Below are 12,893 nucleotides of genomic sequence, written 5' to 3'. Positions count from 1 at the left end.
CAGGGGATGAAACAAAGTCCCTTTGCTTCGCTTGTTGGATATAATCCCAGGCAAAGCTCTTGGGCAGAGATGGGCAGACTACTTGCTGGTGGTCCATGAGGAGCAAGTGGTTCCATGTAGCTGTTTCTTTCTCCCTGTTTCCAGCTGCTGAGTCAGCATTCGGTGTTTTTATCTATTACTCTGTGTATGTGTAGGCAAGTGCTCCTGCTGCACTGCAGGGTAGCAGTGGGAAGGAGAAGCCAGGATTAGGCAATGGCAGCTGGGAATCAGTTTATCTTGTTAAGGCAGCCACGAGGCATTCACTCTTGCAAATTCACAGTCTGAGGATGGTTTGATGAACCATACTCTGCCTGAGCGCAGGAGCTTCTCATAGAGTCAGAGGGATTTTGTGGCTCTAATTCCTGATTCCCTTTGCTTTGCTTTTCCCCACTTTCTGATCCTCTTTAAACATTCTCCATAGAAGACTCACTGGGAAACACTGAGCGTATTGCCAGGGACCCACTCCAGAATGTGTCCCTCAGTACTTGCTGGAGGAGGCAAGCGTCCCAGCCCGCAGGAGGAAGTGACAAAATCTGGCCTTTTGCCACTTGCTTTTACGCTACATAAATCACTGGTAACGCCAGAGCAACTTCGGTCCTAATTGTATCAATCTCTTGGGGCCTTTGTAAACTGAGCCTTTAGACTGCTCACCTGGGGTTGCTTTGGCAGCTTGATTGAGACCAGAACGGCTGCATGAAATTTGCCTATGGCGGAGGATTACTCAGCCATGCTTGTATTTTCATGCAGTAAACCCAACACTTAGGGTTTCTCCTTGATTCAAGTTACCCAGGCTGTGCTGGATATTGGGACCTCTGGGCCAGTCATCAGGGTCTTGCCCGTGAGTTCACGCCTTGAGACTGACTGCCTAAAGCTGCACCCGCCGCACTTGCTTTCGGAGATGCCCTTCCTTTCCTTCAGACCTGCTGCCAGTGACATAGGAGCCCAAAGGCCCTTAGCTCTGTCTCTGGGCCACAGGGCAGTTCCCAGACTCTCATCCCTGTAACATGGAAATCCCTGCCACTACCTCCTATTTTCCCACTTCCCCTGCTACCACCACCCCCAGGGAAAAGGGTTGGGACAGGACTGTAAAGGAATCCTCACGCTAGGCTGCCCAGCCAAATTCTGGGAGCAAACATTGAGAGCTCTCAAGTGAAAGGCAAAGATTAGATGATTAATGCCTCTGGCAGCCTGATCCAAGGGCATGCACAATGATGATTAATTTACAAACTGTGAGAGTCACTTAATACAATTATTTCTTCACGCATTTTCTCTCTCAGCCTAATAAGATGTTAATGACATTGGGGCAGGCATGCATGTGGCATGGTTACAGAGCCAGGTACTGGGGTTATAAAGCAAAAGCAAAGTAAAAGCAGAGGAAGTGAACAAAAGACATTGAGAGTTTCAAATATTTAGAGGTTAGCAGTAAGACTGACTGTAACTCTTAAAAATCAGTTAATCTGGTTCTAAAAACCAGAGTTTATCTTTAAAAAACTATCTTAGAATTATCTTAATACTAAGATATTGCCTTAAAGATCTCTCAGAATAACTAATCATTTTAATGTCATGACTAAATTCCAGTGCTGGGGAAGCTGCTCTGTCCTTCTTACCTCTCCCCTGCAATTTCATTTGGATATAGCCTTCACTTTCTAACCCAAACCCTGCAGTGCTGCCCCGCAAGCTATTCCAGCTCATCAGCAGTGGATGGTTTGGTTTCCCTGGTTCTAGCAGATGTAGCCTTGCAACCTTGGTGATGAGGGCATGAAGAAGCATATGGATTGCTGGGTTTTTTTCTCTCGGCCAGTGTGTCTTGCCCTTCCAGAGCAGCAACACTATTTCTCATATATCTGCAGTCTGGCTGTGTGTGGTGCTAAAATGTTTTGGGATCATGGACAAGTACGGTGGGTGGTGATCAGTACCAGATGCTGGTTGTTGTAGATTACCCTGGTTTATAGCTTACTGTCTAGTGCTTGTGTGTCTTGTCTCTGATAACGCCTCATATTCCAGAGGAATCTGAGCTTGTTGCCCTGGTATGAACATGTGGGAATGAGATGTGAGCCTGGTGTTTAGAGTTGGATTCCTCAAATCTGTGCCCATTCCTCACAAATGTGTGTAACACAGAGGTTAAAAAAGGTGACTGCCACCAATTCCTTGTATCATGATGGCAAATAGGATTGTCTGGGCCATATTATCCCCTCGTCACAGATGGAGATATTAAAGCAGATGGCAATCCAGTATGACCCAACCAGTTACAGTATTGTGAAGCTTTCTTCCATTACTGGTTATAAATGCTTTACAAACTTACCATGGAAAAGGCTGTTAAATGCTGTTTCTTAGATCCCAACATACTTTGAGGTCACACTACAGTTTTCATTGTCTTCGTCTTCTAGATGGGGAAACTGATCTCCAGAGAGAAGGTGATAGCCTGTGGGTCATGCAGCAGGTCTGCAACAGAGCTGAGGCTCGGAGCATGGTTCCTTATGCTCCAAGCCAGTTTCAGTCATCAGACCACAGCTAAATGATGAAGGCAATTTTATTCAAGTGTGCTCCATCTGCTATTCACCCATAGTCTGCAGCTAGAATAGGATTATCATTTTTTGCATTCATCTGGCAGCCAGAATTTCAGGACCAGGGATGGCTTTCCCCTAAGGACTTGAAATGAAAACCTCCATTATGTTTCTCAAGAAGGCAAAGCAACAAGAAATGCTAATAGCCACGGCAGAGGGTCTCTCCCCTGGGAACGCAGGGAGGTGTCTGTAACAGGGAGCAAACATCTCTGCACTTTGAGCTGCCTCCACTGCAAAGCCTGCCAAGGAAATCTGTTTGGTGAAGACAGTGCTAACTCCAGCCTTTGAGGAACCAGCTCCCCTGCCACCTCCACCTTGCCTCTAACAATCCAGAGAACAACTTCTGTGTTCAATATTTAAATCCACTGTTTAATTTTTAAACGGGAAGCTTCCCTTGCACTGCACTGCTGAGCCAGGATCCCTGGCAGATGGTGTGAGTCTGCAAGAAGGTTTGCTTCACACAGCAGAGGTCAACAGTTAGATCACTGCTGTGGCCTCTGAGACATAGCAGGTCATTTAAAGGTTTTCTTTTCAGCCAGATCTGCCAGGTTTCTCGTGGTGAGCCTTGCTGATAACCATCCAGAGGTGACGTGCTGGCGGTGTCCCAAACCACACCAAACATCTCCTAGTTATTCTGGGCACCTCCACTTCTAGCTTGGAGAAACACCAGAGCTTTGCCTTCCTGTGGCTTGTTTTAAACCAAAGGACCAGGAGTCAGAGCACTTGGGTTCTGTTTCCAGCTTTGGCACTGCCTGCTGTGACCTTAAATGTGTCTGTCTGTACTTTTACGTATCCGTTTCCCCACATGTAATGCAGGAGATATATTGAAAGAGGTATTCCTACCTCATAGAGATGTTAAAAAGCCTTGTTCATTAGTTGTTGCAAAGTGCCTTGAGATCCCAAGCTAAGCAGAGGCAATGTGCGGTAGTTATAAACTCATGCACAGCAAATGGTGTTGCACATAAGCCTGATCATGTTGTGGTATCTATGGTGCATAGGACCCTTCTCTATTTTATGCTCTCTGCTAGAAGTGTTGCCTTCTAGTGAGAGGAGTTGCTAGAAGTGAGAGGAGAGGATGGAGCCGGGGGCCTGTTTCGGCATTAAAAGAGCTCTCTTCAAGCTTTCAAGTCTTCTTCTCTGAGCAGTCTCATCCCATGGGTGTGTGAGGCTTCTTACAAATGAGGCACAGCAGTCCATCAGCAGGCACGACCAGGCCTTGGCACTAAGCTGGGAATACTTTCTTCAGTCCTCTTGTCTTGCACAGCTTGCTCTGATCTCCACCTGAGCCTGGGCTTTCTCCTTAATCTGCCTCTCCTTTGGTTTCTGTGCCTTGTCCTTTGTGGGTTTGCTCCCTCTCAATCAGTTGCCTGGCTGGCCTCTGTGTTACAGCTTTCAGCTCTGCTTTCCACCTGATATTCCCTCATAAGGGAATTTTGTGCTGGAGAAAGATGTCACCTTTCTCCTCTGAAGGTCCACATGCACAACGGGGTCAGAGGTGCAAACCATCCCAGTCCCTTTGATTGCAAAAGGACAGTCATGGTGGATCCTGCTGTGTAGGATAATGCCATTGTAAGAGAAAACTTGTGTCTTCTAACTGCAGCTGGCAACCTGTGAGCTGGAGCCACACAAATGTTTGTCTTTGGTCCAATGGAGAGAAGCTGGGGTGTTAGACCAACCCAACAATATCAGAAAGCTTGTGGGCTCCAGCCCTTTCTCTGAGGACCAGTAGGTGTCTGATGCAGCCACAAACTCCCTCCTTTCAGCCATGAGGGCTGGGGAGGGACCCTTAAAAGCTGCTTTCTCACCCTTTTCCCTCTCCACCTCCTTGTGCTGGGGACGAAAGGGGCCCCCAGCCCACGCAGTTGCCCTGCCTCAGACCCCGCAGGCATCTGCCCCGTCATCCACTACCCGCTCCTCCCTCCTTCTTCAACTCCAGCTGCCATGTGGCCCCCTGTGCTTGGCACTTCGGAGCAGTGGCTAATTTGGATTAGGATGCTAATTAGAAATGAGCGGATTGAACGGAAAGCACTTAGCCAGGGTTAATCAGCAGTTAAGTGGCCAGCCTAGCCGAGCTCCCGATGGCTGTGCTCAGCTTGCAGGAGCAGCATTTCCCCTTGAGCTTACAGAAAACCCAGCTGCCCTGGTCCATGAACCAAGCCCATGGCTTGCAGCACAAGTGCCCAACCCGTGGTGGCAAAAGACCTTTTTTGCCACAGCAGGAGGCTGCCTCCTCTTTTCTCACTGTTTTGGTGGGATGCTGGAGAGAGACAGGCAAGAAGGGGGAACAACAGCATGGAGACCCCATTTCCCTACCACAGGGGTCTGCAGGCTTTTGATGTCTGTTTGGATGATGGTCATTTTCATTTCCAAATGGGAGGGGATGGGGAGGGCCTTAGCTGCAGGGTAGGAACCGGGAGGTGCAGCATCTCAGAGTCAAGATGCTGTTCATTTCATGGGTAGTCTCTCCTCTCTGGTACAAGATGGCAGATTTTGGTGTGCATGGGAGGTGTGTGAAGTTCCTACCATCACAACATACCGTGTTTGGAGCTTTTGGACGTGGCATTGCAGAAAGCTTCCCTTGCCCATCCCATCCTTGGCACCCAGCCCATAGGTTGCTGGCCCTGCTCTGCCCTACGTGTCCTGCCAGAGTCACCCATGCCAGGACAGAGAGCCTCCTGCCCAGGAACCACAGCAAACCACCACTGAAGATAGAGGAATGCAGGAGCCCAAGTAGGCATTTGGGCTTCTCTTCATCTGGGCATGATAACAGGAACAGTGTGGGGGGTAAACCTGAAAAAATTGAGTCTTGCACCAGCATGCCGTGGATGAGGTTTCTAGCACACCCCAAGCCCTTAGCAAGAGCCTTGTTTTCCTTTCTGTATGTGTTCTTTCATCTCTCAGTTTCATAGCACACCTCCTTGCTCTTATGTAAAGGCAGAAGGTAGAGAGACCTGTGCTTACTGAGTCTGCGCCACCCGCGAGGTCTGAGATCCCACTCTCAGCCCATTCTCCAGCTCCGGTTTCTGCCCAGGGACCTTTCAGAACACAAAGCAATTTTCACATCAGGTCTTGGACCTGTTTTCTCTTTCTCTTCTGCCTGTTTCCTCCATCCCTCTCCTACTGTGTCAGCAGTGCAAAGCTGGTTCTTGGCCTTTGTTTTTGTGGCTCAGGAACTACCTTTTTACCACAAAGGTTACCATCTTCAGCCTGGTCAAGTCCAATTCATTCCAATCTCTGCAAGTCCATACTGGGTTATGTCTATGCACAAGATTTTTCACCTGTCTTACAATATTGCTGTAGGGTGTGACTGTCTTGTGGTAGTAATAAAACCGAGCCCTATTGCACATGTGGTTGATTCTATATAAAAATCTTTTACCTACATGACTGATTTTGTTAGAGGACCCAGCATAAGCAATATCAAATGTGCCTTTTAGCTGGTATAAATTGGATGTACTCTAGCTAAATGACACATTTGTAGCACTGAGCTGACCTCTTCTCCACAGCTGATTTTTTTCATGTGTGCCATAGTTTAGTTTGATATATAGCCCAAAGAGGGGTCATCTGCTGGCGCTTTTTCCTCTCTCCTGGGGAAATTATTCTACCATCAAGTTGTTCTGGTTTAAAAGCCCCTGTGGCCTGTTTGCCTTCAATGCTCTTTTTACCCTCCTCTACGTTTGCCCCCTCAGACCTCCCAGCAGAATCTCTCTTTGTCTTTAGCCTTAATAGCCTTCTTCCATTTCGTCAGACCATCACATCCATCAGCCTGGATTAACCCTTCCATAATCATACTAATCACAGACATATTCCTTTTCAGCCTCCTCCTGAGCTCGGGGGCTGCCCATCTGTCCCCAGCTTGATGCAGAGCCGCAGAGGTGGCGTAGCAGCGCTGTGCAACTTGCTGCAAGCACCCAGGCAGCCTTGGGGGTGAGGTTTGAAAAGCCGCAGCTGACCAGCCCCTTCCCTTCCTTCCCCGCAGATAACACTTGCCGCTTTGAGGACGAGAAGATCTGTGGCTTTGTGCAGGACAAGATGGACAACTTCGACTGGACCCGGCAGAACGCCCTGACCCAGAATCCCAAGCGTACCGTCAACACGGGGCCCCCCACGGACATCAGCGGTACGCCGGAGGGTAGGCACACGTCTGGGTTTCTTTCGGCTTGTCAGGAGTCCTGCGGCTCTGGGAGCTGGTGGAGCGCTGATCTGCTTTCCACACAACACGCTTCTCCTCCACACAGGGTGCAGGGAGCAGGCAGTTAATTTGCATGTTACTGATTGGCATTAAACACACAATTAAAACGCCCACGACTTTTTTTAAGGGAACAGTGCAAGCATTAGTTCTTGTTACCAGCTAATTGCCTGCTGCCTAATGCCCTTGTCCCATTTGATGCTTGTTTTGAAGTCAAAAAAGGTTAAACAAGTAGGAGAACATCTCTAACACCTAGAAACAGCCCTGCTGGTTTTAGCCAGCTGTTTACTCAAAGCAGGTCTCAGGAGGCAAACAGATCTCCTTAGTACTAAGCAGGAGCATGAGAGACCAGGCGGGAGCTGCCTGCAGGGTGGCAGCGAGTGCCTCACCTCTAGCTGGAAGAGACTGGTACTGTGTATTGCTCACAGTACCTGTGCATGGAGTACATGCTCCCATTTTAGCTGGATGTTACTTTCCCCTTTCTCTAATGAGGAAAGTAAATTTGTGTGCAAGCACAAATCTTTGACCTCAGAAAAAATGGGAAACATGCAATGGCCAGCTAAGGAAATGGCTTTTCCCATTAGTGTTCACTACACCAGCCTGATCGAGCATTGAAAATGATGCCAACAAATTAAATAGCTAATCTGTTCCTCCCTGGGTTGTTAACAACTACTTTGGTATTGTTCTCTTTAGATAACAACATTGTTTAGGCCAGATATACCGAATCCTCTCTCCCTCTGCTTGAGGCAGAGAAATTAGGCTGGAATGGGTACTCCCTCCTATTTCTGGTTTTCTCCTGACACAGTACAGTCAGCTCTGCAGCTCCTCGGGCTGCAGGAGGAAGGCTCATTTTGCACCCACATGTGTGCACGCATGTTCAGGGACTCGTCTGCTGCATGTGCTCACAGCGGGTCTGCTGATGCCCACCTCTCCTGCTCTCCCCTAAATGCTGCAGAGGCAGGGGAGGCACTGCGGACATCCTGCAAGTGTCTCTGGCCGGGATCACAGTGGGTGCAGAGCGGATGGGAAGAGCAAGGTCTCATTCAGAGGAGGAGTGGTCCCCCAGCCTCCGGCATCCCATCGCTTGCAGGGAGGGAGACCCAGCGCACGCTGCCTTTCCCCACCTTTCCCTCTCGTTCTGTAGGTTATTACATGTTCATCGAGGCGTCCCGGCCCCGGGTGACGGGAGACAAAGCCCGGCTCATCAGCCCCCTCTACAACATTACTGCCAAGTATTACTGTGTCTCCTTTTACTACCACATGTACGGGAAGCACATCGGTGAGTATCCTCTGGGGAAGGGTAACCCCAGCCTAGTGCGGGCTGTCGGGGAAGACCTCCAGCCTCCGCTCCGCCAGCCGTGCCTGTGGCCAGCCACTCATGAGTCCTACTCCAGTGCTCAAAGTGCCAGGGTGGGCTGTTGCTTTCAGATACTTGTCCCTTACCCACACCCCAGCAGCGTCAGGGCTGTGAGACTGTTGCAGCCCATCCTCGGGACAGTACCTTGCAGTCAGCCATCACCCCTTCCCCTCTGGCTCGCTCCTCCTCTAGCATAAGGCTCCCTACCCTCCACAAAAGAGAGCATCGTACCTGTGCGCACACATTTCCCCTGCCCACGGCCACAGCCACCTTGCTCCAGGCAGCAGGTCACCAGGTGAACAGTCGAGGTGGAGGGGCTTTATGGGACCGGAGGGCTCTTTAGTGGCCACAGCTATTTTGGGGTGGGCAGGATGCATGTTCCCTCAGCTGTGCCGAGGGGCTGTCTGCTCTGCCTGACTCCCTCCTCTCTAACCGTAAGCCTGCAAGTGCAGCGAGCACCCCAGAAGCGCCTGGCACACTAATGAGTTTCCATATCCAGTCAAGGAGCAATTGCTAATTCGTCACCTCTTGATTATAATTTCATTAATTTGAATAATAGATGCACTCTTCCCACAGCACGCTGAGTTATTAATCACCTGCTGGACTGGAGCCTGACTGAAAAATCAGGGCCCAGGCAGGAATGTGTCCGCCCTTCAATAAACGGGGTTAATTAACAGCTCTCTGCCTTGGCACCATTGATGTCATTGGGAGGGAACGTGTTCCCAAGTCCAGCCATCACGTCTCTGCGTGCATGTGGCACAGCAGAGAGGTTAAGCTGCAAAATCTGGGATCTCCTTCTCTCAGCGGGGGCGAGGCTGAAACCCTGACCCCATGGGTGCTGGGGGTAAGGGCTGGGCTGCAGTTCACTGAGCAGTTTTCCATCTCTGTCTTTGCTCTGAGGGCTCATATTTGCTGCCTGCACTCGGAGTCCACCTAGGTCGGAGGTGTTTGCACGCACCTGTATTCCCCCTGCAGACAGGCTGCTCCGTGCTGTCTTCGCGCCGGCGGTGGCAGGTTGCTCAGGCAAGAGCACTGTCAGTGTTGGTTCACACCAGGTTTTCCTGGACTTGCTGGTCTTGCTTAGCTGACAGAGTCCAGCTGTAAATGCTGGCTGGCAAACTCCCTTGTTCCCTCCAGTTGTCTGTTGTGGTCAGTCAGCCTCGCTGCCTGATTCCTGCACATCTTCTCCTGGAGGCTTTGAAAGGGATCTCATTCTTTGTGGTTGCAATGAAGGGTGGCCCAGACTGGTGGGAGACTGGCAAGGAAAGAAGATGTGGAGGGAGGAGGCCTCTCTTGCTTTGCTTCCTTTAGGAATACAGCTATGTGTCATATTTCCAACATCATTTCACAGGGAAAGTAAAAGCCTGTCAGCTTTTGGTTACTTTTGGAAGAGAGCTCTGTTTTACAGCTCTCATGTGGTGGTCTGTCTGGAGATGGGGTGGACTGGACACGCCAGGGAATCAATTCATTACAGGTCTTTGGCTTTTAGCGTTTTAATTCTTTATTCATTTGCTCCACCCACAAGTTGCCCAGAGCAAAAGATACAGTGACTCCCAAGTCCTAAAAAAGCTGCTGAGTGCCATTTTCTGTTCCTTGGCTTCAGGCACCTTTTATATCTGTTGATTTTTCGCTTCATACTCAATGTTGCTGCCCCTGCCTGCTCCCCGTTTTGCCGTTCTTGCACAAAGGGGCTGATAAATTTGTGCGAGGTGGATAGACTCTTTAATGCCATGTGAAGATTTCTAGGGTGGGTGCTGCTGAGCTGAGAGTGAATAAATTATTTTAAAATTAGACTGACTAGATAGAGAAAGAAAGAGAAAGAAATGAGAAAACGTTTTCTCTTAGCCTGTGGAATATGTGGCTTGGTCTAGTGAACCCACAATATATCTCTCTGCAAATTGAAATTCAGTACCTTGTATCTGCTCTCTACTCTGGAGTTTCTTTCAGGGCCAGTCATGATGTTCTGTAATCATTTTGGCTTCTCTTCTACATATTGGGGCACCAGGGTGAAACTGAGACCTCTCCAGGAAAAATCAGAATGCCTAGTAATCCTAAAATTGTCTGGTTTTCATCATTCCCTCTATGCTACTTACTAACTCTTATGCTACTTGGTCTTTTTCCTTACTGCCACGCTGGCAGCACTCTGGCATAGCTGTCCTCGTCCCTGCACACGCACGAACGAACCTGCTTTTGGGACACACTCCGTTTCACCAGCAGGAAAATGGCTCGATCTACATTTCTAATGCACGTTTGTTACTCCCTGGCTGGTTTTGCTTGTGCGGAGGTTGTGAAACCCTGCCACAAAGCTTTAGCTTGTTCAGATGGTGCCAGGCTCAATGCCCTTGGTGGCTGAAGTCCTCTCGGAGTCCCCTGGGGAAGCGGCAGCCTGCCTGAGGGCAAAGCAAGTTTCTTCAGCTCTTCTTCTTTGGACCTGGGTTGGAGGAGAGTGGATCCTCTCAGATACCGGGCTCCTCGCTAGGACTTCTGTCAAATGAGGAGGCGGACCCTTGCCTCCTACCTGTATCACATATGCGACAGTATGAAGGTAAAGATGGCGTGGCTACAACCCTGGGCCATGCCTGGCTTCCCATATAGCCAGCTATCCCTGATGCCTGCAGACACAGCCCCAACCCCTGGCTCACCTAGTGCCAGCCCAGTCCTACCAAGCCAGATGCCAGCCCTGCTGAGCCAGCCATAGCACGTAGCAAGAGCGTATCAATTCCTCCTGTTGGCAGGCAGTGCCGGCAAGAGGACATCTCCCAGCCCAAGCCTCTCGTAGCAGCTCCAGCTCCATCGTGGAGCAAACCAAAGCTCTGTCACTATGAAAAGAAGCTGTATAAAATCCCGACATTTGTTTATTTTTTTAATAACCCTTTTATTACCTTTTTCCCCCCTCTACAGAACTTGAAAGCTGGTTTACTCTCACAATTTGACTATAAAATATCCATAGCCATCCAGGCAAATCTTCCCTGGGAGAGTTCCCAGACACTACTCGTTTATAATAGATATGACGAAAGAGAGAAACAGAATACAAATGGAGCGTTTGTAGCCATAGTATAAAATATTCAGTGACTAGCAGAGCAGGATGATGTTGAATATCTCTCAGCTGATGAGAGAGGAGGGTGAAGGGGAGCTCCCTGGAGGCAATTCCCGTTCTTCTGGAGTTATTTGGTCATCGGTTCTCCTTCCTCTGGGCCCCTCCAGAGCAAGCATTCACATTGCCCTATGGTCCTGCCAGCCCAAACACAAAATCAGGGGGAGGGGAAGGAAAGAAACCCCGTTTCCACCAAGCATTCAAGAACAAGAGTGTCTTGCTTGCGGCAGGCTCAGATATATCAAACGAGGAATTGCTTGCTTTCTTCAGGAGAGGAAGCTAGCCGCAGCAGGCAGCGACCAGTCGTCAAGTTCAAAAAGCCTTTTTGTCGAGTTGGCTTGGTGAATCAGCATCGCAGCTGGGAGCAGATCCTCAAGTCCTTGCTTCAGCCATCAGACTCCTGTTCCTCCCTTCCCAGGGGCTGCCTGGGAGGTGGATGCTTTGAGGGGACAGTGCCCACAACGGACTGCTCCCACCGCAGTCCCCTGCCACCTCTCTCCCACGTCTCCTAGCTCAGTGGTAGCCAGGTTATGATCTGCACGGCCTCCTGCCCGCTGCCGGATGCTCTTACAGACCCTGCAGCAAGAGATGCCTTCATGGTCAGACCACAGGAGGGAGGTTGATCAGAGGGATGAGGAAATTTCAGTCACAGTGGATTTAGCTTTTTGTGTGTCCATTGTGGTCCCCATGGTACACAGTGATTGCTAACACTATAGCTCCCTATCTCGTGAGCCAATGACTGTGATCATGAGGAAAAAACTTGGGTCAAAGAGTTTATTTGCTCACAGGGGTACCTACATAAAAGCAGTGATGTAGGATGCACCCAAGCAGCATTTTCTTAGCCTCCTTCTGATTTGTGAGCTCACTTGTACACCCTTTTCGAACTATGTTTGCTGTTTTTAATAGCAGTAGTCACTGCACACAGGCTTATGATGAGATGAAGCCTCAGAGAGGGGAGAAGGCAAAGACCCCTCCTTGCCCTGGGGTACCTCCCAAGATGGGACTGTTCAGATGCTTCCGTAGTGAAACTGGCAAGTCCTGGGCTTCAAGAGCTGGGCCTGACTGAACGCACTGTCTGAAGACCCTGCTCTTGGCTTGCAATTTTTGTACTTCGAGCCTCCTTTCTGCACTAGCAGTGTCATTGTCTTACCTTGGCCAGTTCCTCTCCCAGAAGTCAGGGAACAAGCTTATTTTCTGGCATGTGTCCAGCATCTATGAAACTCATGGAGAGTTAAAGGTGCTGTTGTTCCAGCTTAGTGCTGACACAGACCTTATCTGACCACCCCAGCTAAGTCTAGCCTATGTATAATCAGGATGGGCAGCTTCCAATGAAACTGTGAACTACTCATTGCTCCGTACAGCTTATTGAGGAGGGGAAGTGGAGAGGGAGGTGCTGATCTCTTCTCCCTGGTATCCAGTGACAGGACGTGTGGGAATGGTTCAAAGCTGCATCAGGGGAGGATCAGGCTAGATATTAGGAAACATTTCTTTACTGAGAGGGTGGTCAGACACTGGAACAGGCTTCCTAGAGAGGTGATCGAAGTGGTCAGGCAGTTGGACCAGACGATGGTTGTAGGTCCCTTCCAACTGAACTATTCTATTCTGTTCTAAGGTACTGTGAGGAACAGTGCTTGGGATTGATTAAGAGGGATT

General features: G+C 49.5%; 1 protein-coding gene across 1 annotated transcript in view; it reads left to right on the top strand.

Annotated features, from left to right (window-relative positions):
• MDGA1 (MAM domain containing glycosylphosphatidylinositol anchor 1) overlaps positions 1-12,893 on the top strand; it is a 146,746-nt gene that overhangs the window by 117,931 nt on the left and 15,922 nt on the right. Inside the window, exons 13-14 of the mRNA XM_075497408.1 lie at positions 6,580-6,732; positions 7,934-8,068. Coding sequence (XP_075353523.1) covers positions 6,580-6,732; positions 7,934-8,068 — 288 coding nt within the window. The remainder of the gene's footprint in view (positions 1-6,579; positions 6,733-7,933; positions 8,069-12,893) is intronic.

This window comes from Mycteria americana, chromosome 3 (genome assembly GCF_035582795.1).
Source record: "Mycteria americana isolate JAX WOST 10 ecotype Jacksonville Zoo and Gardens chromosome 3, USCA_MyAme_1.0, whole genome shotgun sequence".
Lineage (NCBI taxonomy): Eukaryota > Metazoa > Chordata > Aves > Ciconiiformes > Ciconiidae > Mycteria > Mycteria americana.
Note: the sequence above shows the minus strand (reverse complement) of the source record. Positions and strands in the feature narration are given on the sequence as shown.